At 43.9% G+C, this 26358-nt stretch overlaps 1 protein-coding gene across 1 annotated transcript in view; it reads left to right on the forward strand.

Annotated features, from left to right (window-relative positions):
- tenm2a (teneurin transmembrane protein 2a) overlaps positions 1–26358 on the forward strand; it is a 177907-nt gene that overhangs the window by 113250 nt on the left and 38299 nt on the right. The window contains 2 exon segments of the mRNA XM_071204656.1: positions 3020–3251; positions 13826–14064. Coding sequence (XP_071060757.1) covers positions 3020–3251; positions 13826–14064 — 471 coding nt within the window.

Genomic DNA, 26358 nt, shown 5'->3' on the forward strand with positions numbered 1-26358 from the left:
TGCATGCTTTAATATCAATTTACACTCTGCATGTATGATGCAAGAGTTGGACTTCTCCTGTGTAACTGCATGTCTGTTTGCATATGCCAATACATGCACGCCGGTTCTCCCAGGAGCATCTTAGCATGTGCAAACAAACAGATGTTTTGCGTCTCTCCCGTGTAGCAGAGGTCAGGCCCCTTCGTCTTTCTCTCGTCTCCTCGCCCTCTTCGGCTCTTCTCTCCTTTCACTAGCATCTGTTCTTCGGGGCCATGTGGGTGACACCTGCGTCCCAGTGGCAGCCCGGTGGAATCAGGTCACCTTACAAACTGGTCGCCATTACAGCTGCAGATGCAAAGGAGTGCCATGCCCCCTATATGATCTAAACACCCGCCTAGAGAAAGGAAATTAGGAAGAGGGAATGATTTAATTCCATAGATGGATTATTATGGGCCCAACGTTTCATTAGCTCAATGTTTGACAAATGTGACCCAAAGAGTCATGCACCAACCAGGTTAAGACTCAAAACAACTGAAAAGAAAGACACCTCAAAGAGACTCACAACAATTGTGCATGCTTAACAACCACAAATAGAGGCAAAGCAACTACAAAGATACACAGACAACTGCAGAAAGAAACAAATGAACTACAAAGACACTAAAATTGAACAAAAAAAAAACATTAAATATATGCAAACAAGCACAAAATGATTACAAAAAAATAATAATGTAAAAGTCATAACAGAAAAAAAAGACAACAATTAAAACGTGATAAAAACAACTACAAAGAGAATACGATAAAAAAAAGATGAAAAATCAACAGAGATGCATAACAACGACTAAAAAAGGCTCAATTGTCTTAAAGTGACTTGGCACTATGTAGGATAAGTGGGGGGGCCTTTTGCATGCAGGTGCCCAGGGACTCATTCTGACAATATCCACCCCTGCTTAATGCTACAAATATAAATATGTTTAAAACATAGATTTATTCGAGGTGGTTTCTGTGAGCTTTCTGTGTGTTGTTTCAGTGTAGGAGTCGTCATCATGGATGCCGCTCATGACTCTCTTGATGGACAAATATCAAAGCTGAAAGGGGGGCAGGAGCGTTTGCCACATCCACTCGTCTCTCTTCCTAGGGATGCATATCGTTGACTTTTTTACGATACCGATACTCAACCGATACATATCGTGATACTTTGAAAATGTATCATCCCATAATTACTCCCATGAAGCGCTTTACGATATAGTTAACATGTCAAATGAATATTAAATTCAATTATGGGACTTCTTGGACCTTTTAGTACTGAACAAACAATGAAAGATACATACAAAATATGAAGAAAACCGATTATGGAATATCTTTTATAACACCCGCCATCAGGTGTGCCGCGTGAATAGCACATCTTGTCAATGCAAACAGACCGTTATAGCACCGTTATAATTAATGTTAAACCTGAGATTCGACTAGAGAACAAATACATAATAGAATAATGGTCATGAGATCTCGGCATTGCACAAACAAACAAATCTCATCTTTAAAATCAACATTTACCTTCACTGGTGAGAGAAAACAAATCCCATCACAGTCCTTTTTATGAGACTTTTACTTTTCCAGTATTGAACAAACAATGAAAAATACATAAAATATGTAGAAAAACGATTATGCAATCTAATTTATAACACCCGCCACGGACTCACTTTTAAAATAAAATTAAAAAAAAATATTATTATTTTTTAGAATTTTTAAAAGTATCGAAACCGGATCTGATTTCGGTACGGTATACCGTAGCCACCAGTAACCGGTATTTCGGTAATACCGGATACCGGTATGCATCCCTATCTCTTGCTCTCACACGCTGTTTCTTTTCTCATCTAATTCAAGAGGAGATGACAAATGCTCGGGGTACAAGTGTGATCGCGCAGCTTGACAAAGCAGTTGTTGCTGTTGTTTTCACCCCGCACGTATACGTGTACATATGTGCACTTACTGCTCGTCCTTTGATCAGTGCCAGGAAGGCTATGTGCAAACAAACACAATCAACTTAATGTATTCCACGCTTAGATGTGTAGTATAATAAAGGAAATGCAGCGTGTCGTTTTGATGTGAGAAAAAGCCAATAGTCTTGTTAAGCAATAATTCAAAGTTAAGTCAATGACCCTGTGTGTTTTGCAATAACTCCAACATTCCTGTTCAGATTAAAATAAAGGTTTGGACAGTTTGTTGTGATACACGAAGTGATTGTATGCCCTCTTTTTGATCAGTGTCGCTTTGAGCACATTTACCTGTCAATTTGTGAACAAAGGTGTGCTAAGTGATGTAACCCTGACAACTCTCCTGTACTGTATAGAATGTGGTTTATTGATTTTACTGTACGAACCCACACACACGCTATAGACAGTCTCAAATCCCCCACCGAGAGAGAGTGTCGGAGATAGAAAGGTGATGTGTGATGGGTCTGAGTCATCCGGGTTTGTTTTTCAGCTCTCTCACTCGACAGTCCATTAGCTCAGAGTGGAAGGGCTGGTATTGGATTCTAGCTGACATGTTCCCCCAAGTCTGAGAGCGAGAGATGAGGGCACACGCTGTGCCGAGTGCTCTAATACCACTCACACACATGTACACACTTTCTCTCAGTTGTAAAAAGGCAAACAACATCAAACGGAAGACTTGGCTAAAAATAAGACGGGATAAATCATAGAGAAAAAGTGAAAGCAAAATGTGAAAACATGATTATCAAATAACATGTATCTATTTAGGTGGAGATTCCTGCTAAAATAAGTTATCGACCGTTTGGAAAATTCGACACCTACTCTGACAAAATGATTGCGCGTAATGGACTGCTAATTATGCTATTCTGTGAGCTGAAAAGGTTTACTTTTATTGGTTTGCTGTGAAATAAACAATATAAAATAACGTGTTTGTCTCACGTTTGTAGCAGCTTGAAATAAAACCCTTCCCTCCTTTGTATCTGAAGCTCTGTTTGATTTCTGTCACAAAGACGTGTGATGCTAAAATTCCTCTCTGTTTGGTCTCCTTCCAGGGGCTGCCAACCACCACAGCCAATCCACACTACGGCCTCCACTGCCCCCTCCGCACAACCACCACACCTTATCCCACCAGTCTGCAAATAGCCTGAACAGAAACACTCTGAGAGGGGGACGCAACCCCATCCACGCCCCGGTTCCGGGTCCTGGAGACGGGCCCACCACCCCCGAGTCTGTTCAGCTGCAAGACAGCTGGGTGCTCAACAGTAACGTCCCGCTGGAGACCAGGTAAGAAATGTTTCCTCTTTTTTCTAGATATCTAGAGCCACCTACTGAAAGCACAGCGGCGGTGTAAGCCTTGAGTAATCAATAGTGAGGGACGGAAGGTCAGAGCCATGCTGCTTCCACAACATTCCTGTGAGAAAAGAACCATGGTGATGGAGAGAAATGCTAGATAGCAAGAGCCAAGGAGGATGACATTTTGTTTTACTTTCTCTAGCAATTGCAACGTTTTTTATGGTTAGGGTCTATACAACATCTCCAAAAGGTTTTCAATCTTCTTAATGTCCTTGGCAAACATCACTGTCAGGCCAGTGTAAACCAGCATGACCTGTGTACACCTGGTATTAACATGTGTCTTTAAGGTGCCTATCACAAGTGGACAGCTTTAAATTAGTGCTGTCAGTCGATTCAAATATTTAATCGCGATTAATCGCATGATGTCCATAGTTAATCGCGATTAATCGCAAATTAATCGCACATTTTTTATCTGTTCTAAATGTACCTTAGAGGAATATTTTTTAAGTTTTTAATACTCTTATCAACATATGAGTGGACAAATATGCTTTATGCTAATGTTTGTTTATTATCATTGGAACAATGACAAATATTCTCCTGAATATTCTCAACACAACAACCTGGAACCTCTCTCTCTCTTCACTCTCTCCCAACCCTGTGTACTTCTCTGCACTGAGCCAGTTGCTCAGACAGACAAGCCTGCGGAATGCCGCTCCTCTGTCTTCATCTTCAGTCAAAGCTTGAGACGGAAGTTCCCACTGTGGATCAAAATAATGCGCTGTGATGTGCAGTCGACACGTTGGATGCGATCCGAATAACGCAGCCCCTCGTCCTCCACAATGTTAAGTGTAGCCACCCATTTAGCTATCGCTGTTGTTGTCCAGGCGTCTCCCCGGCCAACGTTCAAGCGTGGTCTGCCGCAAGCGAGCGGCAGGAGCGGGGCTGTCAGCATCAGCTGTGTGCTTGGCTTGCTGTTTAAAACACCTTTTTTGTATCCATATCTCTCGCTAGAATCTCCCACCATCCAACTAACAACAACAATAACAACAACAAGCCTTTGGGCTCTGAAACTACGGGGCGGGCCGAGGACAAATACACATGCGTTAATCGCACGTTAAAATAATTAGTGGCGTTAAAAGACAATGACAGCCCTACTTTAGATACATTAGTTCACACATGCTTTTTGAATACATGCATCTCAAGTGACCACTGATGAACATCCAGCTCAAATAATGAAAAAATATTAAGCAAGAAAACGTTTTAATGGACTAAAACCACAAAGTGGAGTGTAAAACAATTTACCATAATATAACTCTAAAATCTAAAAACAGAATTACTCTGGAGCAAATCCTTGTTTCATGGAGATTATTTTTGAAACGACCAGAGTTTGAATTTAGAAATGTTACTCTCATAAAAAGGTGTGACGGATATCTTAACTACGGTTGCAGACAGGGGCTAACGCACTTCATCTGCCCACAAAACCTACGTTAGACGACATAAAGAAAAGTGAAAATTAAAACACACAAATGTGCCACAACATATGCAGAGTAGAAACATCTTCAACATATTATAATCCCAGAACCTTCTTTCTACTGTCCCCGTTTCCGCATTTTTCATCAAGTTGGTGAAGATGTTTCTTCTTTAGCATCTGTTTTGGCATTTGTTTTTTAAATATGCTTGGTTTTATAAAGTGCAGCCCATTGCTTCTAATGTAAGTGTTTTGTGTCGATGTAGTGCGTTTGCGGGCCACCGTACTCAACAGCCTCTTAACAAATGTCTTTACCACACTGAGTTGTATTTTCATCCTTCTGCACCAAATTCAACAAATGCCAGAGAGCTACAGTGCAATATTCTGACATCCTCTCATAGGGTAGTCATTCAGAGTAGTATTACGTAACGTAAAGGTCAGGAATGAGGGCAAAGGTAGAAGACATTGCCTTTAAGCAGTTCACCTGATTATTGAGCAGCCTTTACGAGGCTCATAGTATAATTTGTTTTTCATTCGTCTCATGGACAAAAGCCACAGGTTTTTCTTCACTGATCAAACAGAAAACGACAGAATATCATGTGCTGTTAGTCACAACTCCCCTCCACCAATCTACACCAATATATGAACCACCTAAAGAAAATGAAACAGTGCTCTGATTCAGAAAGGTGTGCTACTCAAATAAATGTTCTACCTTATCTCCTGGAGCAGCACATACAGAAAGCCACCATGTGTCAAAGCTATTATGCATGCACCCTAAATTGAGGGAGCAGGAAACACAAACCATTTCACACACTTTACACACACGCTTTTGCCAGTACACAAAGAACACTTACCAGGCAAACAGAGCATTCATGCAGGGTATTACTATTCATGAGGCATACAGTGAGAAGGACGCTGGCTACATGCTTGCTAGCATGCGCACGCTCGCTCCGTGAGCATTTACTCTGCGAGCTGTAGTTGTGTTTCTCCTGCTGGGCGCTGGGACTTCCAGCTCTTATGGTCCCGCATAAGTTCCCCTGAGTGCCGGCCCTGTGCAGTATTTATGAGGCCCGGCCATGTTTAATTCAGCCCCACTGGTCGCAGGTTTGTGCTCAACCTGTGCTGATGCATCACGTCAGTATGCATGATGGATAAGAAGAAGGTATTGAACAAGAATACCTCGGCCTACGGCTTGAAATAGAAGCAATTTCCAGTGCCGATTGTTTACCTTACCTGCGTTTCCAGGGCGATGCAAGTGCCATAATGTCATTTTAGTATAGAGGATGTTTTATTTTATTGCAAATTATCTTTAGTGACGTTTGGGTAGCGAAAATAAAAGTAATAAATCCTCTTTTCACAGAAGCTATGTTGTTATTGCCATCTTTACAGATTCAAACACACACACTCACACACACTGTTGAGCTCTCCGCGGTGCCAGTATTTGGTCATGTTCAGGTGGTGGGGTTGGGCATGGCTCAGAGCCTGTCGCAGTGGATGGAGCCCAGAGCGGACGGGTTTCCAGCTCCACCCTCCAGCCCAGATTGAGCCTTCCTCTCTGGGTCTGGTGATGGCGGAGGCTGGGTGGGCTGGCTGGAGCTGCTGGAGCCCGTGTCTGAGAAAGAGCCAGCCGGGGCCGAGCCAGAGAGTCACACCATCCCCGCTTTGGCAGAGCCCGGCCTCCATCTTGTTACAACCGGCAGCCATGAGAAGATGAACGCGCGTGTACTTTTGAGGGAGGGAAGGCTAGATTGTGTGTGTTCGCATCCTTCGCATGTGTGTTCCACTTCCTCTGCTCCCCACTGTAATCATATGTAAATGTTGGCATTTTGTTGTCCACTCGTTATAGCGGATGTGTGTGCGCACGTGTGTTTTGGCATGACCCGACAGTGTGACAGCGCTGAGAGGATGAAGATTGATCACCTAAGAACACCCCAGGGCTTGAATGACTGGCAGAGAAAGAGAGAGATAGGAACAGACGAGAAGGAGGAGGCGGAGGAGGATTGTGGGGGGATATCGCTAAGAAATATAAGTCCAGAGAGTTAGAGAGGGGGGGGGAAATGGAAAGGAATGGTTTACGTTCGTGGAGGGAGAGATAAAGCGGGAGAGAGAGGGAGGGAAATGGAGAGAGGTGGTGATTGAAGGAGATTGTTTTTGGGGGAGTGTGTGTGAGCAAAGATAGAAAGGCAGAGGAAAGAGATTGGGGCCCGACGAACATGGATACATTTACCGGTGAGAGATAAATGACTATAGATGGCTGTGTGTGTGAGAAACAGACAGAAAGAATGCCTTTTTTCTGTGTGCATGCGAGCGCACACGTGTGTAAATGTGTTGCAGCATTGCCAGAAAGCACCTGATTTCAAATCGGTCCCTTGGAGCCTCTTGGCTATCTACTAGTGCCAGTTTCGATCTCTCTCTGCGATCTCAGGACATTCCCCTGCACCCCCCGCACCCCCCGCTCCCTCCGCTCGGGGCCACAGCTCTAGGGGAGGAATAAGATCACTGAGAGGGTTGCAGCATCTCAATGTATGTGGAAGGAGCAGCAGAGTGTGGGGGGGGGGGGGGGCTATAGGTTACTTTCAAATGCATTACTGCGGGGAATGATGCGGAGATGCTACCTGTGGGAACAACAGGGGGGGTGGAGGAGGAAAGATGAATGCCCCTACCCCGTAACCACGACGCTAATATGCATAATACCATGCAGGGTTTATTACAGTAACGATATGATCTTGTATTCATACAGTATACACTATAAACGTAACATCATTATGCAGAGCCACTACCCTTACAAACTAGGTTGTTTTTATTAACTCCACTTCATACATTATCTCCGCCAAGGAGGCTCTGATTTACCTACCATTTGTTTGTGTGTTTGTGTTTCAAAAACGACTCACCCGATTTGTATGAAACATGATGGAAGGGTGTAGTATGGGCCAGGGAAGAACCAAATACACTTAGAGTCTATGTTGGATTCATATAAAGCACAAATGCAGCTACTAAATTGACCTTGTTGCTCAACTAAATGTCATTTTGTGGGGCTTAAAAAGTCATTTCTGTTGCAAGCCTGACGATGATCCTTAAGGTTAGTCCATCCCAAGTGGGCGGAGCTAGTATATCACATAATTACACCCTATGACACCGTCCACATAGCCTTGGTTGATTGTCAAGTATATACAGCTGTACAAAATCCCTGAAACACCCCAAAGAAACACGGGATGATGACAGGAAGTAATAGCTTAAATCCAGCTGGAAACAAATGAACTTAAAACGACCTTCAACTCAAATCAGACGCTGTTGTGAGTATCCAACTGTTATCAAACTAACTTGAGCCAACCTAACATGCTGGTCTTTGATCAATGGTTCGATCAAAAGCTGGGTTCTATCAAACTGATTATGACGCCTTTCATCTATACTTGATGATGAACAATCACCTAACCCTTTACCAAATCTAATATTCACCAAATCCTAATAATCATAATGTGTAGTTTTAGAAAAGAATGCAATACAGCCCTTTGACAATAGCAGAGGTTATTGTTTATTTCAGGTGATGTGGGGCACCTTTCCTAAAAAAGAAAAAAAAATAGGGTGTCATTTGAATTACTTTAATGTAGAGAAATTCCTCATAGAATTTCTGGATGGTTGAATACTCAATGATCCTTTGTATAATTTGGCTTTTTACACATAGCCTCAGAAGTGTTCCCTGTCCTCCTTCAAAGCAACACTCAGCGAATGAATGCCCATTATACTGCGTCCATCTGCCGATTGTTGTTTCCTACTATTGTAGCGGGGAACAATTCTCCTGACGCCATCGTTGAGCATCCTCCACTCCCCGAGCCTTTTGTTTCATTCTTAGATCTGATCAGTTTTTCCAGTCGACCCCATACCGAGCCGACCTCCGCTAATTGTTCTCTACCTCTGACAATTATTCTCAGAGTGCTATCCTCAGCCACCACATGTTTGTGAAAGCTGACAAAAAAAATCACGAGTGTGTGCGCATCGCCCGCGAGAGCGCGTGTTGTCGCACGCTCAAGGGGGAATGCGAGCTTTGACTTCCTGCTAATTACCCAGCATGCTCTCTGTTCTGTGGTTAATTGTCCAGGTCCTCTTTTCCTCTCAATGGGGAACAGGGTTGGAATGGAGAGAAAACACATCCTCCCTTCCTTCTCACAGTGTGTATTCTAATCTATAGCCTCCCCCCTCCCCTTCTCCATCCTTCTCTTATGTCAATTTTGTTTCCGCGAGGATGCAAATTAAACGTTTAGTAACACGTACAGGGCGATGAAAGGAAAACCCACATGAATTTGTATTGTTTGTGCGTGGGTGGGCGCCTATGTCTGAGCCTGTGCAAATGTGTGTCGGTGTGTGAGTTAGTGTTACCTGTGTGTGTGTGTGTGTGTGTGTGTGTGTGTGTGTGTGTGTGTGTGTGTGTGTGTGTGTGTGTGTGTGTGTGTGTGTGTGTGTGTGTGTGTGTGTGTGTGTGTGTGTGTGTGTGTGTGTGTGTGTGTGTGTGTGTGTGTGTGTGTGTGTGTGACAGGATGCATGACAGCGATGTAGCAGTGGTTAGACTTGAGGGAGGGTTGGGGGGTGCTGCTGGCAGCTCAAGAAAATAAGGAGGAGTAGAAGGGGGGGGGCGTTCTGTCAGCTCTCTAATTATGTGTGACGTTTCCATGCTGGACCACTGTCAAAAACCCACAATATTCACACACAAACACACACACACATGCATACAAGCAAACACACACCTCAGCCTAATGATACAGAATTGTGATTGCCGGCTGCCTGCTATGATAGAACCCCTCCATAGTCCTCGGCAACATAAATCAATGTCAATTACCTCCCCAGAGCACATTAGACACTTTCCATTCCTACTCGTAATTAGTATGGCCCATAGACATATTCCCATCCCACACCAAGCTCACAGTAAAGCGTGCACACAAACAACAAAGAAAGGCAATGAAATGAATTCGGCGCCCTCGTTCAAATGCATACCGGCACATTAAATCGCATACATTGTGTCGCAAGTAATTGACCATCTCGCCCCCGTACTTGCGCTCACACACACATTGGGGTATCGCAATTAATTACTGCTGGCCTTGCCATCACAGAGTGCCGGTGAAAATTAGTTGAAGCGAAGACGCATGCTGGTTGACCTTGGAGTGTGTGTGTGTGTGTGTGTGTGTGTGTGTGTGTGTGTGTGTGTGTGTGTGTGTGTGTGTGTGTGTGTGTGTGTGTGTGTGTGTGTGTGTGTGTGTGTGTGTGTGTGTGTGTGTGTGTGTGTGTGTGTGTGTGTGTGTGTGTGTGTGTGTGTGTGTGTGTGTGTGTGTGTGTGTGTGTGTGTCTATGTGCGTGTGTCTATGTGCGTGCATGTTTGGGCGTGACCACATGAATGCCTAGCCTCTATTGTATGTATCTAGCCTCTATCCCTCTATGTTTTCCTTGGTGGCATGCAGCGTACCTTACAGGTAAAACAGGGGAGGGAGGGAGGGAGGGAGGAGGAGAGAAAAGAAGAGAGTCAAGCAGGGTGCCATTCCAACAATCTGGCATGAGATGAGGAGGGAGAAACAGAGAGAGAGAGAGAGAGAGAGAGAGAGAGAGAGGGAGAGAGAGAAAGAGAGGAGAGAGAGAGAGAGAGAGAGAGAGAGAGAGAGAGAGAGGAGGGGGGGGGGGGGGGGGGGGGGGACTGGCTGAATAATTGATAGAGAGTGCAGCGGTGCTCCCAAACCAAATCGTTATGCTCTGAGCACATCAACTGTTTTCCCTCACTATCTTTAAGAAGGGAACACTCTTGTACACACAAGCTGTTATGAAACAGCAGTTTTAAAAACGTCAAAAGGAAGACCACACAGCAAAGTGCAGCTAAGCCTTATTCTAAATACGGTCTGGTCGTACAAGCTGATACAAAGAGACAGTGAGCTACTAGAGAACAGAGCACATTTGAAAAGAACACTACAGTGTTTCACTTTACTTCTGAGAACTCCTCATGTGATCACATGTCTCTAACTCGAGGCAGTCTTGTGTCAGACGTTAGACTCCACTTGACAAAGAAAAGACTTGACTTTGACTTTTAGACTGATGCCTTGTGATTAACTTCAAATCAAATCAAGTTTTATTTATAGAGCACATTTATAAACGATTTTTGGTCGAGCCAAAGTGCTGTACATATAATAAAATTAGCCTACAGTAGAGACACTTTACAGCAAATACAACAGCACAGATTGTTCAGAATATCAGTATGAGAAAAACGACACCCTCTGTCCTTAGACCCTCTGTCCTTAGACCCTCACATCGTACGAGGAAAAACTTCCAGAGAAAACCCACAGTTTAAAGGGAACATGGGAGAAACCTCAGGGAGAGCAACAGAGGAGGGATCCCTCTCCCAGGACGGACAGACGTGCAATAGATGCCGTGTGTAAATCGAAGAGATAATACATTTGACAGCATATAGACCGAATGTTAGGAAATGCATGTGTCTGTAATAAGAAGATGAATCCACGAGGATGTCGGCTACAATCCTGAGGAAGCCATCAGGGAAGCAGCATGGCGAGACCCAAGGCAGGACCGCAGAGACAGGTTCAGCCACGACCCGAACGTCCACGACTTAATCCAGAACTCAGGATAGAGGATCCAAGACACAGGACTACAGCAAGAGGATCAGCCTCGACTCCGGATCCCGGCGTAGATATAGATACAAAACAAGAAGAAAGATTTGTCTGGGTTAATCGGAACAAGAGAAAACACAGACACAGACAGAGAGGGGAAAGGTCATTGGATAAAAGCTATTCTTGATAACCCTCTAAGATCTCATGAACTTCCCCACTCAATCTATCAAGACCCGAGCAGTTCTATTAGAAGTCCAAGGTAAAGGCACAGGCCGGCGCATACCGCTCATGGAATCCCTCACCATATGAACTCTGACCCCTCAAGTGTACAAGTGAAGAGACAGCATATGTCAGCTCCTTTTTAGAATAGTATTTCTTCTCTTCTCTGAGAACAGCCAGAAACAGAGGAAGAGAGGCACAACGTGACTACGTAAATGCACTCTCCTAAATATGAAACGAGTAAGAGGTGAAGAAACACAAAGCCAGACATTGAAATGAAAAGGCACCGTCATGCTTCCCCTTAGAATAGGGTGGAAATGATGAAGACCAAAATTATGAAGAGGGGACATGGGATACGGGTGAAGAGGGACAACAGTGAAAAGGCCCAACGTATCCAACGTACTAGCACTCATAGCAACTTGGACTTTAGCCTTTTCAATTGTAATGACTTGACAAAGCCCAAAGATAGAAAATAGCACAAAACACTTTATTTTCTGTTTTTTTTATTTTGTTTATTGGATTTTCAACCTAACCAGTATTTCAGACAATCATTTTAACCAGTAAAGTCACAGAGGAAAAGAAAGAAAAACATTTTCTGTGAAAGAAAGGAGTTGTCAAATGTTTGCATACAGGACTTTGCAGCCTAAATTATGCATTTTGAAGTCATTAAAGAAATTGGCAAAGTCTAACGTCAGTGTTTAGCCATCTATAATTGATGGCGAGCAACATAGCCTTACGACTTAATTTACAGTATTTTTTGTGTGCTCACTTTTGGTTTTGCCTCCATTAAAAATGATTCAATCAAAGTGTATTCATATTGCCCAATATCACACATTTTACATTTGTCTCAGTGGACTTTACAGTTTTACAGAATATGAATACGACACCCTCTGTCCTTGGACCCTCACATCGGACAAGGAGAAACTCCCATAGAAGCCCCCCAGTTAATTGGGAAATATGGAAGAGCCCTCAGCGAGAGCAACAGAGGAGGGATCCCTCTCCCGGGACAGACAGATGTGCAATAGATGTTGTGTGTAAATCAAAAAGATAATACATTTACAACATACGTAGTCCAAATGCTTGAAAATGCATGTAAATAAGAAGACGATGAATCCAGATGGATGTCAACAATCCTTTAGGAGCCATCAAAGAAGTAGATTATTACTGTAAGATTATCTAGCTAAATGTGTGGCGTGTCCCAACATCTCAGCAATTACTTTGTTGGAAAATCTTATCATATCCAGGAAAGTACGGATAAAACTACGGCAATTAGACCCAAGATAAGATGAATGGTGTTTTACCATCAGAACATACCTGTAACATCAAGACTGCTCTGAAACAGCCTTTCAAGAAGTGAACAACAAACATCCTCAGACATTTCTCCCAGCACATCAATTCCACCAAGACAAAAACTCCCTCTCCTCAGTCATGTTTGAGCCAGAATGGCCTCTGATCTGTCACACTCACCTGAGGGCTTCTTCTGTTCTACCAGCTGGAGTCTGTGAAGGAGCACCTCCTCACTCCCTGTGTGCGCTACAAGTTTATTTCTGAGAAGTTTGCCCTTGAAAAGTTTTCCCAGGTTGAGTCTTTTGAATTATTTATCATGGCACATCGTCCCCTTCAAAGTCAGATCAGAAAATAAGTCTTAAGAGGCAGATATGAGAATAGGAAAGGAGACGCTGAGGAACAGTAAGAAGGATAGGAGTGCAAGTAGGCTGAGAAAAAACGATAGCATTGTGAAATGGGAAGGGAGGGTGGGTACGAAAGGAGACACGTCGGGTGAGCAGGTGCAGAGATATCAGAGGATAATGGGTAATACGAGCAACGGGATGATGGTTCAAATCCTCCCTCAGAGCTCTGACCTTCCATGGGCAATGAGGGCAGGAGAGGAGCACGGCAAAGATGCTCTCAAGCCATTTCCAGCAGAAATGAGGCAAGTGGGGTGAATGGAAGCGATTTGAGGGTAGTGGAGAAGGGGGAAAACGAGTAGAGCAGCTGGAGGTTAAAAAAAGACTTTGGACTGGAACGGGATGAATTGGAGACATAATCAGTTGAAGGATGTTCCAACCTACATGGCAGGAAGGGTTCATCAGAAAGAGAAATTGGAAGGATGCTTTCCCATATGTGACCCTGTAATCTCCACTCTGATTCAGTAGTTGGCCGGTGTGTCTGCACCCTGTTTACCTCGCTATAGAAGTGTTCTTTTACTGCTTATATCCGCACTAAAATTTAAAAAATAACCTGTGGATTGACCATTTTCCTTTATGTGTTCTCCTCTCCAGGCACTTCTTGTTCAAGACGTCGTCAGGGACCACGCCCCTCTTCAGTAGCTCCTCCCCTGGTTACCCTCTGACCTCGGGAACCGTGTATTCTCCGCCCCCTCGCCTGCTACCCAGAAACACCTTCTCCCGCTCAGCCTTCAAGCTAAAGAAGCCGTCCAAGTACTGCAGCTGGAAATGTGCCGCGGTGTCAGCCATCGCAGCTGCTGCCTTGCTGGCCATCCTACTGTCTTACTTCATCGGTAAGTGATCCCGCACCAAGCATTATTCATGAGGATGACATATTATGTATTCTAATTATAGAGGGTCTTATGTTTCGCACATGCTTAGTCACACATCTCTTTATAACAGCCAGAGATGAAAAAAGTACACACATCCTTTACTCAAATAGAACTACAGATACTCGTGTTTAAAGATACTCTGTTAAAAGTAGAAGTACTGACTAAACTAAGAAGTATGGGCTTCGAAATGTACTTAAGTAAAAAGTACCCATAACTACCAGCTGTTTTAAAGAGTACCTGACCTCCCTTTATATTAATAGAACAATAATGTCATTGTGTTTCCATGCTGAACGACGGCAACATGACAACGTTTCCATTGGTCCCTCTTCTTTAGAGAAGACCAGGAAATGATGGATACACGGATCGTTTTAAAATCGATAGGCACGCAATGATTCGAAATAATAATGATCGCGCCACCAAATGCGGTTTGAAAATGTAAGAAGTAGAAAGTACAGGTATTTGTGTTCAAAATGTAAGAAGTAAAAGTAAAAAGTCGTCAGAAAAATAAGTAGTGGAGTAAATTACTGATACCAGAAAAATGTACTTAGGTACAGTAACAAAGTATTTGTACTCCACTACTTCCCACCTCGGGTCACACATCTCTTTATAACAGCCCTGTTTTGTTTCGCCCTGATGAACTCTGCTTTTATTGGTATTCATCGCGACAAAAGTGTCAAGCTAAACACAAAGCAGATGTTTCCAGGTGTGAGCTTTGTCACTGCAGCTCCGTGCTACACTGTCAAAATCAGACTCGGCAGGAAACCCTGGCCTCCAACCGGCAACAGTCAACAGTATATATACAGACAGGAATATGCGAACGCCGCGTGGCACACTGGGGCTGTTTCCGTGAGCAGGTATCAGTAAAGATAGCAAGCCCTAACAGACCCAGCAGGGAAGAGATGTTTTCTCACTGATCTGAAGCCAATGCGCGATAGTCATACTTAAAGGAATGGCAGATACTCACTTACCGAGCACCTCGGGAGGAGAATCTGACGCCTGTCTGCTGGTGGATCTGTCAGGAATACAGCAAGGCGGAGATAGTGTGTGGGAGTGTGTGTGTAGGTGAGTGTGTTTCCTCCCCTTTTGACCTTATTCACCGGACACGAGAATGCAGACATCTGTGTGTGAGATAGACAAAAGAAAGAGGAGGATAAAATACATGTTTGTGTGTGTGTGTGTGTGTGTGTGTGTGTGTGTGTGTGTGTGTGTGTGTGTGTGTGTGTGTGTGTGTGTGTGTGTGTGTGTGTGTGTGTGTGTGTGTGTGTGTGTGTGTGTGTGTGTGTGTGTGTGTGTGTGTGTGTGTGTGTGTGTGTGTGTGTGTGTGTGTGTGTGTGTTTGCATGAGGGGGCAGATGTGTCGCTGAGCCCTTGATTGGCCTCTCACCCCAGAGACCAAAGTCAACAGATGGGGGATCTTAGGAAACAGTGGCATCAGCAGAAAAAACAACAACCCCCCCCACCCTCCATCACTTCTGCATACATTATTAATATCACTTTTAATTATTTAGAAATATATATATTTATATACACATCACCATCCATCTACCCATCCATTCTGACTGTGAAAATGTAGGCTTTGCTCATCCTGGATGTGTCTCAAAATTGCACTCAAGTCCAAGTCGTGTGTGTGTGTGTGTGTGTGTGTGTGTGTGTGTGTGTGTGTGTGTGTGTGTGTGTGTGTGTGTGTGTGTGTGTGTGTGTGTGTGTGTGTGTGTGTGTGTGTGTGTGTGTGTGTGTGTGTGTGTGTGTGTGTGTGTGTGTGTGTGTGTGTGTGTGTGTGTGTGTGTGAGGGGGCGTTGCGTACCCCCTCTGTGCCCTTGAGAGCCGTGTGTGTGTCCTCCAGAGCAGATCAAGGCCCCTCGCCTGGGGCCCACAGACAGATCCATCCTCTCCTGAGCCTTACGCGGTCACACTGCGCTGGACAGCCACACATATGGAGCCAGGGAGCAGAAGGGGGGGGAAGAAAGACCTCCTTGAGGGCAGGGATGTGGCGGAGCATACAACCTCCATCTTGTTTTATGAGGGCTCACTAGGGGCCGCAATGACACAAATATTTGTTTTCATCTGAGAAGATGTAATCGTAAGTTGATAAGGAACTAATGAGGATAATCATTAGAAAAAATCTGTCTTTTTCAGAGAACATAATTGCTTGCCTTATTCACTTGTTTTCCTTCGACAACATTGTTAGGGCACCATCTGTGTACTTGCCAGATACATACAACTTGTTAACAGTATTGCCATGTCTTAATAATTGTCGCATGAGCTTGTTATAATTTCAAAGTAAAGAGTCAATTCCCAGTGTCTGCCCTTTTCAATGTAAGGTAGGTTCATCCAAAGAAATAAACAACATGTATAAATAAATATATAACACATTTCCATAAGCATATGCAGCCCCACGGAGAAACCATGCCTGTTAAAGCTATTGTTTGTGAGCAAAACATTTTGAAATCTGACGACCAGTGACCAAAAAATGACCAATATTTTTGGAACATATATCAAGAGCATAACTTTGCAAAATACCAATTATTTAACACTGCAAGGAATTGAACTACAGCAAAGCTACTTTAGGGTGAATCCTTTGGTTTACTGAAGCACCGTTTTAGAAAAGTATAGCTTGAACATTTGTCAGAACAATGACCTATCTTTTGCTTTTTCTATTCCCAAATGGTTTCATTGTTTAACAACAATCGCCCCAAAACTAAAATGGCTATACAAATGAACAACATGAGGCTACTGTAAAATGAACTTATTCAACGATTTTACTGTGGGCATTTGTAGCTTTAAAAGACTTGTAAGCATGCTCTCTAAATGTGAATAGAGCAGATTGTTTTTTGAATGGAGTTCAGTAAGTGAGGAGCAAGAGTTGCTATTCAGGTTCCCTCTAAGCTCCACTCTCTGTGTATTTACTGTTTTATTATATGCCAGACATCAGTGCTTTACCACCTAACTTAATTGTGCAAGTGGCTATAATTCGGTTAGACGAGCGCCGCAAATGATACTTTATTGTTATTACGTTTTTACTTTTGCTAACTGTGTGGCCCCCTTTTTCAGCTGCTGTAAGGAGATGTTTTGCTCTGGTTGTGTCTGTGCTGAACAGAGCTGTAAGAGTGCTGCCAAGCCTGACACCCTAGTGTTTACCTAGCTCTTTGTAGCGTTAATCGTGCAGCGAGTTTCGGTCGGAAGAGTTCACTGCTCATAAGGGGGATTTTGTACTACATTGTTTGTGTGTGAGTGTGTGTGAGAGAACCCGGCAATCACTGGGGGGATTGCGCAGAGCACCCAGAGCTATGCAGCGTGAAGAGGACCCCTCCGAGAAGTCCGCCCAAGAGCCCGCTCATAAATTACACCAGGACACATGTGCCTGAGCAGCATTTTTCTTCTTTGTGTGCGTGTGTGTACGAATACTCCTTCTCTCAGGGCTACCTACAGGATGTGTGCGACAATGTGTGCCTCTGATTGCAAAGCTGTGAGGGTGTGCTGGCCTTCAAACAAATTCCTTTTCTCTTTCTTCTCAATACCATAAATAAAGCTTTTCAACAATTGCTCGACATTCTACGGAAACACGTATGCATGCACACTGAGTTGCTTTTACAAAGGCTGGACTCAGCGTGCTTCAGAAACACGGTAGATAATATCTCTTTGAAACTTATTCAGATGACATACGCACAAGATGGAATAACCGTGTGCATTTGAGTACATCAATGTGAGTTAGAGACTTTATGTGTGTGGAGGACAGAGAGTTAAAGCTCCCTATGCCAGCGGAGGCGTCTTTACGTGTGAAGGAATGACTGAAATGGATGGAGGGAGGAGGATAAATGAGAGTGCTTGTTCTTCATTCCCCCGGCGTCTTGTTTGCTTGCTCCGTATGGAGCACCGAAGCCAAAGGAGAGGTGGTTGCTAGGATACAGGTGAACAGTTGGCATACAGGAGGGAAGAGGTCCGACATTGTGAACGGAAACCTGGAGAGAGTGAGATAGAGGAAGGCGAAAAAAAAGAGAGGAGGTGGAATCGAGTTGGAGCCGAGAGGGCAGAGGGGAAGGAGGGAGATGCGTCACTGTCAGCATGAAGCCACGACAAAGTGGAGAGGAAGAGGAGGATAGATGGCTTGAGAGACGGAGGAGACCTGGTATGTCACTGTTGGCGCCGAAGGAGATTAGAGAAGGGGAGTATAAGGGAGGGGGGAAATAGAGAAGGGAGGTCTGGGGTTTTAACTGCAGGGAGAAAAAGACGGGGAAGGTGGAGCAGGAGTGACAAGGAGGAGAAAGTGAGAGGAGGCAGAAGGATAGGATGAAGGAGAGCGCGGCCTTCCGAGGTTCTGTCACCTGGAATAATGTCTCCTAATTGATCACAGCGGGCGGAGAGCAGAGGGAGGCTGACAGAGAGAGGACAGAGAGAGGACAGGGGGATGTCTGCAGGAGGAACGGAGGGAAAGAGAAGAGTCGGAGGACAGATGTACAGAAAGAGAAAAAAACGGACAGAAAAAGAGATACAGCGCGGTTTGCAAGGGAAGGAACAAGGCTGGTTTGATGCATAGATGAAGGATCGAGTCCAGGTGGACTGTATTCACACACACACACACACACACACACACACACACACAGGTGTGTCCTTGAATGCAATGAGTAAAGTTGCTCGCGGGCGCCAGTGTCACCTTTTCACGGGTGTTTGGTGCGAATGTGTGTGTGTGTGTGTGATGGCTGAATTTGGCATACTCCACGTGGTATTGACACCACTGATGAATGAGAGCACACATGCACTTGCACACACACACACACACACATTGTATTTTTAGTCTGACTCCAGCTCCCCTGTGTATTGATTAAACAGATCCACACACACACACACACACACACACACACACACATACTGTCATCGAGTGTGACCTTCATGCCTCTAAGCCGGCCACTTTCCATCCATCATGGCTGTCTCTCTGTGCCCAGACTGATCACAATCGCTTACTGGCCATACTTCCCGCGTACCAGAGTCTCACTTGAGTGCGTTCACATCACTGCTGCCTTACATAATAACATGTTAATGACCGTGCAAAGACACATAGCTCGGCCAGCATATACAGGCATTACTCCAACAGAAGGGGGTTGCATTTTGGGTAATGATTTGCATATTTCTGTCATCAATCAGGAAGTAGGGTGGCTGCACTGCCAAAGTAACCATTTACAAGCTGGCTTAAAGATGGTGGAATTTCAGGAGAGATTTTGTTTTCTTTTTATATAACACATTTCTTAACGCCATTTCCGTTATGTTATGTACACAGGTGCATGAAATATGTAAATAATGATAATACAATGTTGAATTGCCGCTAATTTTCAACACTGGCTTCATCACAGACTCAACATGGAGTGTTGCCAGGTATCAAAAGTGGAACAACACATATTCATATGAAAAGCCCTGGGCCAATCAAAAAGGGGAGCCATTTTGAAAATACCTGAGACACTGATCATATCGACCAAGCTATTTCCCAACAGATTTGATGTCGCCATGCCTCCAAATTAAATCGTTTTTTGACACAGAAAGACACTGATTATCACATTGTACAGCAAATAGTGTCTTCTTGCTGCATTGACTGCTTAATGAATGGGTGCCACCTCATTTTGACCCTTTGAAGCAGATCAGTGCTTCCTGTTAACAATTTGGATGTCAACAGCTTTTAGTGAGAAAATTCATGTTACAAGGAAGAATATATATAGGCAGAGACAAGTCATGGGATTTTGAGGCAGAAATATAATTTTTAGTCCTAATCCTTATTTTATTAATCAACCAATAACCATCATAATGCAACTTCTTATGGGACCCAGCATGCGTTATGGAGCCACTGTCCAGATGTAGGCTTTGAGTTAAAGAACATAAAGAGACAAAGTGGGAGAGGCACTTAGCACTTCGGGATTTGAACTCAAATATGAAGTGCGTTATAAATGAAACCCATTATTATCATTATTATTGTTAGAATATGCAAATGAGTTGCCAGAGTTTCAAAATTGTAATCATTTTTGAATATCCTTTTGGTGTAATGATGTCTAGCAACTTGATCAGAGGCTATTTATCCAAGACGTTCATACCTTTTGAGCAAAAGTGTAATGTTCCCTTTATTTGAATAGTCTCTAAAGTTGAAACTGTTCTTTATTTCACATTAATAAAGTAGCTCAGCTCAGGAAATCGTACTCTTTTTGAGGCAGAAATGTCTACCTTTTTAATCATCTCACAACCTGTCAGATTACTTGTGACACCATGGGGAGTCTGAACCCACTGCCTTCGTACATGCCTCTGGAAAAAGAAAAGAAATACGTTAAACACAGCTGAAGTGTCAAAGTTTCATCATTTGTATTTTGTTTACTTTTGAAACTAATTTAGAAATGTTTGGCCCTTTAAAGCCAACAGGAACACTGCTCACATGTTAAATATGTGATATTCCTGAGAGGTGAAATGTTCTGACGCAAATCTAGGATTCATATGTTTTTAAGATAAATGTGACCTTTTTATCTTCTCTCTTACATATTGAATCATCTCACAACTTGTCAGATTTATCTTGGCGACCCCATGGGGTCCCTCTGCCTGAGTACATGCTTCCTGAAAAAGAACATGAAGAGAATCATCGAAAGAAAATCTTAACACTTTGCTAATTATGTGTCAAAAGTTTTTTAACATTATTCTTTTAATGAATTTTTAACAGATTTTCTAATTACATTTGATGAGCGATGTTCCTTTTTGGATTGTTTCACTTTAGTATTTCTAAAGAACCGAAACCCATTCTTATTGCTTCACTTTTATTAAAGATGAAACCATAAAATTACAAAAGTCATATACTTTAAAGCAGAAATATGTATTTTCCAATTTTAATAATCCTCAATGGACTCAGATTAATCTTGCTATCCTTGGTTCATGCTTCAGTTTATAGATAATTGGGGGGGGGGGAAATCCCGTTTTCAAGTTTCTTTTGTTAAAAAAATATATTTCCTATTTTTGTTATCGCATCTTTTGAAATAACAACAAACCCTTGACTATGTGAAGGTCTCACAAAGTGGCTACTAGCTCCTTGACCCCTGAGTCCCCTCTCCCTCTGCATGTGGCTTTCCGTCTGCTGATCCAAAGGTGGAACAGCTAGAGGTCAGGATGTGTCGCTCATGCCAGTGTGGGGGGGTTGATGAGGTGAGGGGCATATGGTGAATGCAGGGACCTGGGCACGAGGATCAGACGGGGAGCGTGTGTATGTAGCAGCAGGGCCTGTCGGACCCTCAGAGGTGAGGATCTTACCGCATGCTGCAGGGCCGGGGAAAGGGCAGGGAACCAGGCACAAGGTGCTAAACCATCTGCACCGAAGGGATAAATGGCTCATTCTCCCCGGCTAGGTGATGCAGGGTGTACACTTGTTCAGACGGGACATCAGTGTTCACCCTTTGACTTTCTGTTGGTGTCGCTGGAGTTTATGCATGTGCTTTAGAGGACTTATGTGAATGGATCCAGATTTAGCAGCCTCACTGATGTTGATGCTGGTGGAATGCAACAAAGTATTATTTTGATATATTTGGCCATTTTAATTGTATAATACATCTACTCAATATTCAAATAGCTGGAAGCAAAAACGCTATTAAAGTCAAAACATGTGTTAAAGTATCATTTTGTATGAAATGTTATTGATCTATCCCGGCCTATACATAATATTTTGCTAACTGAATAAAACATATTTGGTTGGTACAAATTCATTTACAGCAAAGTAAATGAATAAAAGAATCTTCAATCCCTCCAATATCGTGGATCATGCTGCAATTGCAATATCGGTCAAGATAATCTTCGATATCGTGCAGTCCTGATGAAAATGTATTTACAGGTGATACAAACAGAACTATAATAAATGAACAGTAGAATACCGTGAAAAGAGACATTTTACAAACTGAGTTATTTTACTTTGTCAAAATTACACCTCAGTACACTTTGCCGATATTAGTTCTCTAGTTCCTCTTAAGTAGCATTTTTTAAATCGACTTTCACTTGTAATTGAGTATTTTAAAACAATAGTATTTCTACTTTTCCTTAAGTAAAAGATCTGAGTACTTCCAGCTGCGGTTGTTTATGATTGTTTCGTATCGCATGCATTAGCCTGCACGGGCTCATTTCATTCATTTATTTCCTCATTCATTTATTCATTAGCGCGGGTCTTATCTGGGCCCAATCGTTAGTCCAATTAGGCCCATGGTGCTCCGCTGGTCCTGTGTTGGAAACAGGAGATGGATGGATGCAAAGAGAAAGAAAATCGCGGCCCTGTTTCTCTGTCTCCCATTTTCTTTCAGTCCCTCTCCTTCCGTCTTTCTCCCTCACTCATTCCCTCTCACTCTGTGATCTGCGATAAGATAGCATAGTTCCTCATATCCTGTTTCTAATACTGATCGATGAGAGGGAAAGGACCGAGGTATAGGGAGGGATGAGACGCCGCAGAGTGGGTTGATGTGGAGAAGAGGAGGCGCGGGGAGGGGTCAGGGTTGAGATATCTGAAGAGGAAATGAGGATTCAGAAAAAGGAGGACATCACTCAGATTCACATCTCTTTTCATTTAGCCCATCACACGCACACACACGCGCACGCACAGCTACATCTGCGCCGAGCCGTCTCAATATTTCAGTGCCAATAAGGAAGCCATTTCTGCCGTGTGATTGAGTGAGCTGCCGTCTCTCTCCGGTAGACACTGTTTTGCAGGTAAAAAACTCACATAACCTTTTGTGTTGCAGTCAATTACAGTTCAGTTGCATCAGCTGGGTGAGGAGGCCCCTCGGGGGTTGCAGCAGCGTGTGTGTGTGTGTGTGTGTGTGTGTGTGTGTGTGTGTGTGTGTGTGTGTGTGTGTGTGTGTGTGTGTGTGTGTGTGTGTGTGTGTGTGTGTGTGTGTGTGTGTGTGTGTGTGTGTGTGTGTGTGTGTGTGTGTGTGTGTGTGTGTGTGTGTGTGTGTGTGTGTGTGTGTGTGTGCGTGCGTGCGTGTGTGCGTGCGTGCGTGTGCACTTGTTGTTAATACCAAGCTATAAGCATGCATACCCAGATACACTCAGTAGCAGACAAATTGTCTCTCTCAGTCTCTATGACTCCCGAGGGCAGCAGCCAACCGCCACCCCCGTCCCTCCGTCGGAGACTCTAAATGATCTCAGCGAGCGCCTTCAAAACTTAGCTGAGAGAGAAAGCTGCTTTATTCATGGACTACATATGTGGCTATTTTGTGGGAAAGTCTAAGAAGTATCCGAAATGGCTGCTGGATATCGAGAAACCAGAGGCTGCTTTTTTTCTTCCTCTCCATCCGTATTAGCACTGCACCCCTTTGCCGCAGAGATAAAGAGCGAGGCGGTTAAAAAAGAAAAAGTGACGGTGCGTTTTTTTCTAATGTGGCTTCTTTTTGTGTTTGTTCTGGATCAAATGAGGGGCCTTGGAATTGGGGAGGTGTTTAGAAAAAGCAGGGGGGAAAAGGGCTTCCTAAACCAATTAGCAGCCAGGGCCGAGGATGGGGGGCTGGCCTCAGCTACAATTACCGCCCTAATTGAGGTCAGAGTTGTTAATTTAGTGGCAAATTAGAACAGGTAATATGCATTTACCAGGACGGCCAGGGGAGATGGCAAAGAGACGTGTGTTGCCTGCAGTCTCTGTGTGTGTGTGTAATCGTAGTCACATTGCAAGAAATACATGCAAGAGGGCCACTTTGGCTTCGGTGCAATTAGGAGTAGTGCAATTGCTTGAAAGGGAGATGCTGCCTTTTAAATAGGCAATGATATGGTTGAGATGAGACAGGGACGGGAGGGACGGGAGGGACATGAGAACGCACAGAGAGAGCAAAGGAGTTTGAAACATGTTCCAGGGAACAGAATGATGATGATACAATATCTTCCAGTCTGGGGACACTATGTCTACAAAGTCACCTTTTCTCCATCTCTGCCACTCTCATGCAGAAATCCATTTGCACCTTTTAACTCTGAGGCATATAAATATTTCCCCAAACACACGTAGCCTACACATTGTATTTCTGTCTGATTGCCCCACACTGAGAAGCACTTACTGTCAGAGGATGAATCACGGCCATCTTTTCTTACCAGTCAACGAATACAGGGCCACTCATCCCTTACATCTTTCCTCTCCACTTGCCATCTTCTTCTCGTCTTCCCCCCTTTTTCCCATCCGTAGGGGCCTTTATTCATCTCCTCCTCTCCTCTCTGCAGCATCATCTGGAGTTTTTCCTGCTCTTTTTTTTTTTTTTTTTTTTTCAGGGGATTTTTTATGTTCTTTCATATTCCCTCAGTTCTCGCTGTCCTCCAGTATTCTCTCTGTTCCTGGCTCCTCCTCTCTGTCGAGATTTTTTCCTAAAGTCCTCCTGAACCCCGTCTCTGAGCCTGGCCACCACCACCACCACCACCTCGTCCTTCTTATTGTCTCTTGTCCCCAGCCCCCCTCCCCCCCCTATCCATCATTTTGTTTTTGTCACAGGATCACGTGTGCTGCTGTTTCACATGCTGTCTTTTGCAGATGATACTGGCAAGCACTTTGCCTCTCTGAATTATGCATCGAGATTACATAAAAAGCTCTCGGAGCAACAGCTCTATTTTTTATCCGACTCGTTTGCTTGTTAAACCTGTTTCCCTGTGATCTCTCCGTGTTGAGTGTACATGTGTGTTTACTCGTGACGAATATGAGAGATCAAAGAGGAGCTTCTCTTGGTGTCAGTCAGTCGAATTCAATTCAGATAGGCATTATCGGCATGGCATTTAATAAAGCCTTCCAATGCAGCTCCAAAACAGCAATTACGGCAATTATGACCTGAAAAGAAAATGCTTAAAATGATGGCAACACAAAGCCAAATGCATCAATTTCAGCATTTGGGTTTCGGCTAAAATTACACCCTAAGTAAGTCAGAAGTGCTGTTAATAAGAGGGATGGAGCTTGTAAATGAAAACAAGAGTCTGTCCCTGTCTTCTTTCTCTTTCTGTCTCTCCTGCTCTTTGTGCTGCTGCAAAGAAAACCTGTTGACAAAGCTTTTGAGCTCCTGTCGCCGAGGAGTAAGAGTGCCATCTGTTGGTCGACTTTCCACAACCACCCACAGAAGAAAAGAACTCGGAGAACCACAGATGTGCAGCGACCCCTCACACACACAGTGGGCACACACACACAATACGCTTTCTATAGGGCTGTCGGGTGTCTTCTTGGGGATGACCTAGATTGAGAGCGCCGTCACAATAGACTCACTATTGCTCACTGTCTCCTGCCGATTCAACAGGTAATCTTTCCATCGACTCCTTCCCGCGATACCATCTCTCCGTGTGCCTGAATGTGTGCGCGGATGCATGTCTGCATTATCTACAAGGAAGGACAGGCGAAGATAAGAGGAGAAGAAGAAGAAAAAAAGGGGGGGATTAATAGGAAAAGAGGGAGAGGAATGAAGGTCAGCGTGATGAGAGAGGCGAGGGCAAGAGGTGGATGGAAGAGAGAAGAGACAGGGAAGGCGGGTGTGGGGGGGAGGACAGTGTAGTTGCTCTTCTTCTCTCGCCTCCGTCTCTCTTGTTCTGCACTCCAGCCCCCCCATGAAAAATAAAAAAGAGCTGACAGTGGAGGCCGAGCAGCAGCCGAGGTGTCAGCTCTTTCTTTTGACCGGGAGCGAGGGATAGGGAAAGAGAGGAAACATTAAAAAAAGAAACAGAGAGAGGAAGAGAGATGGGACACCGGGGCGAGAATGAGTCTGCCCCGGCAGCAGTTCCTAAAGCCGCGTCTCTCTTTCTTTCTCTCGCAACTTGTATACGCTCGTCCCTGTGTGTGCAGAAACTGGGCATGTGGAGATGGAATTTGACAAGAGGGAAATTGATTCTCAGGCTTCAGTGCAGGTGTTATAGGGCTCACGGGCCAGCGCTGAGAGGAACGCAATAACACCTACATAATACATCGCACATGATCACAAATCCACGCCGTGTGCATCCTCAAAGCTCACATCACAGTATTCATGTGGATATGCAACGCTGCCGGTGCCTGTTCTATAACATATTTCAAGTATTCACATATGAGAACATCTGATGGATTAAACCAATCCTTGACAACCCTTAGAAACATATGTCTACACCAAACAAAAACTTTTGTGTACAGTAAGAGACTTTTTTGTTGTTTTATGCTTGTTTTTCGGGGGAGGGCACGCTTGACAGCAGACTTAGGAACGAGAGAGCTGACAAAGGGAGGATTGAACACACTGGAGTAGTGTTATACCACCAGTACCACACAATTACAGAACAGAGG

This window comes from Pseudochaenichthys georgianus, chromosome 10 (assembly GCF_902827115.2).
Source record: "Pseudochaenichthys georgianus chromosome 10, fPseGeo1.2, whole genome shotgun sequence".
Classification (NCBI taxonomy): Eukaryota; Metazoa; Chordata; class Actinopteri; order Perciformes; family Channichthyidae; genus Pseudochaenichthys; species Pseudochaenichthys georgianus.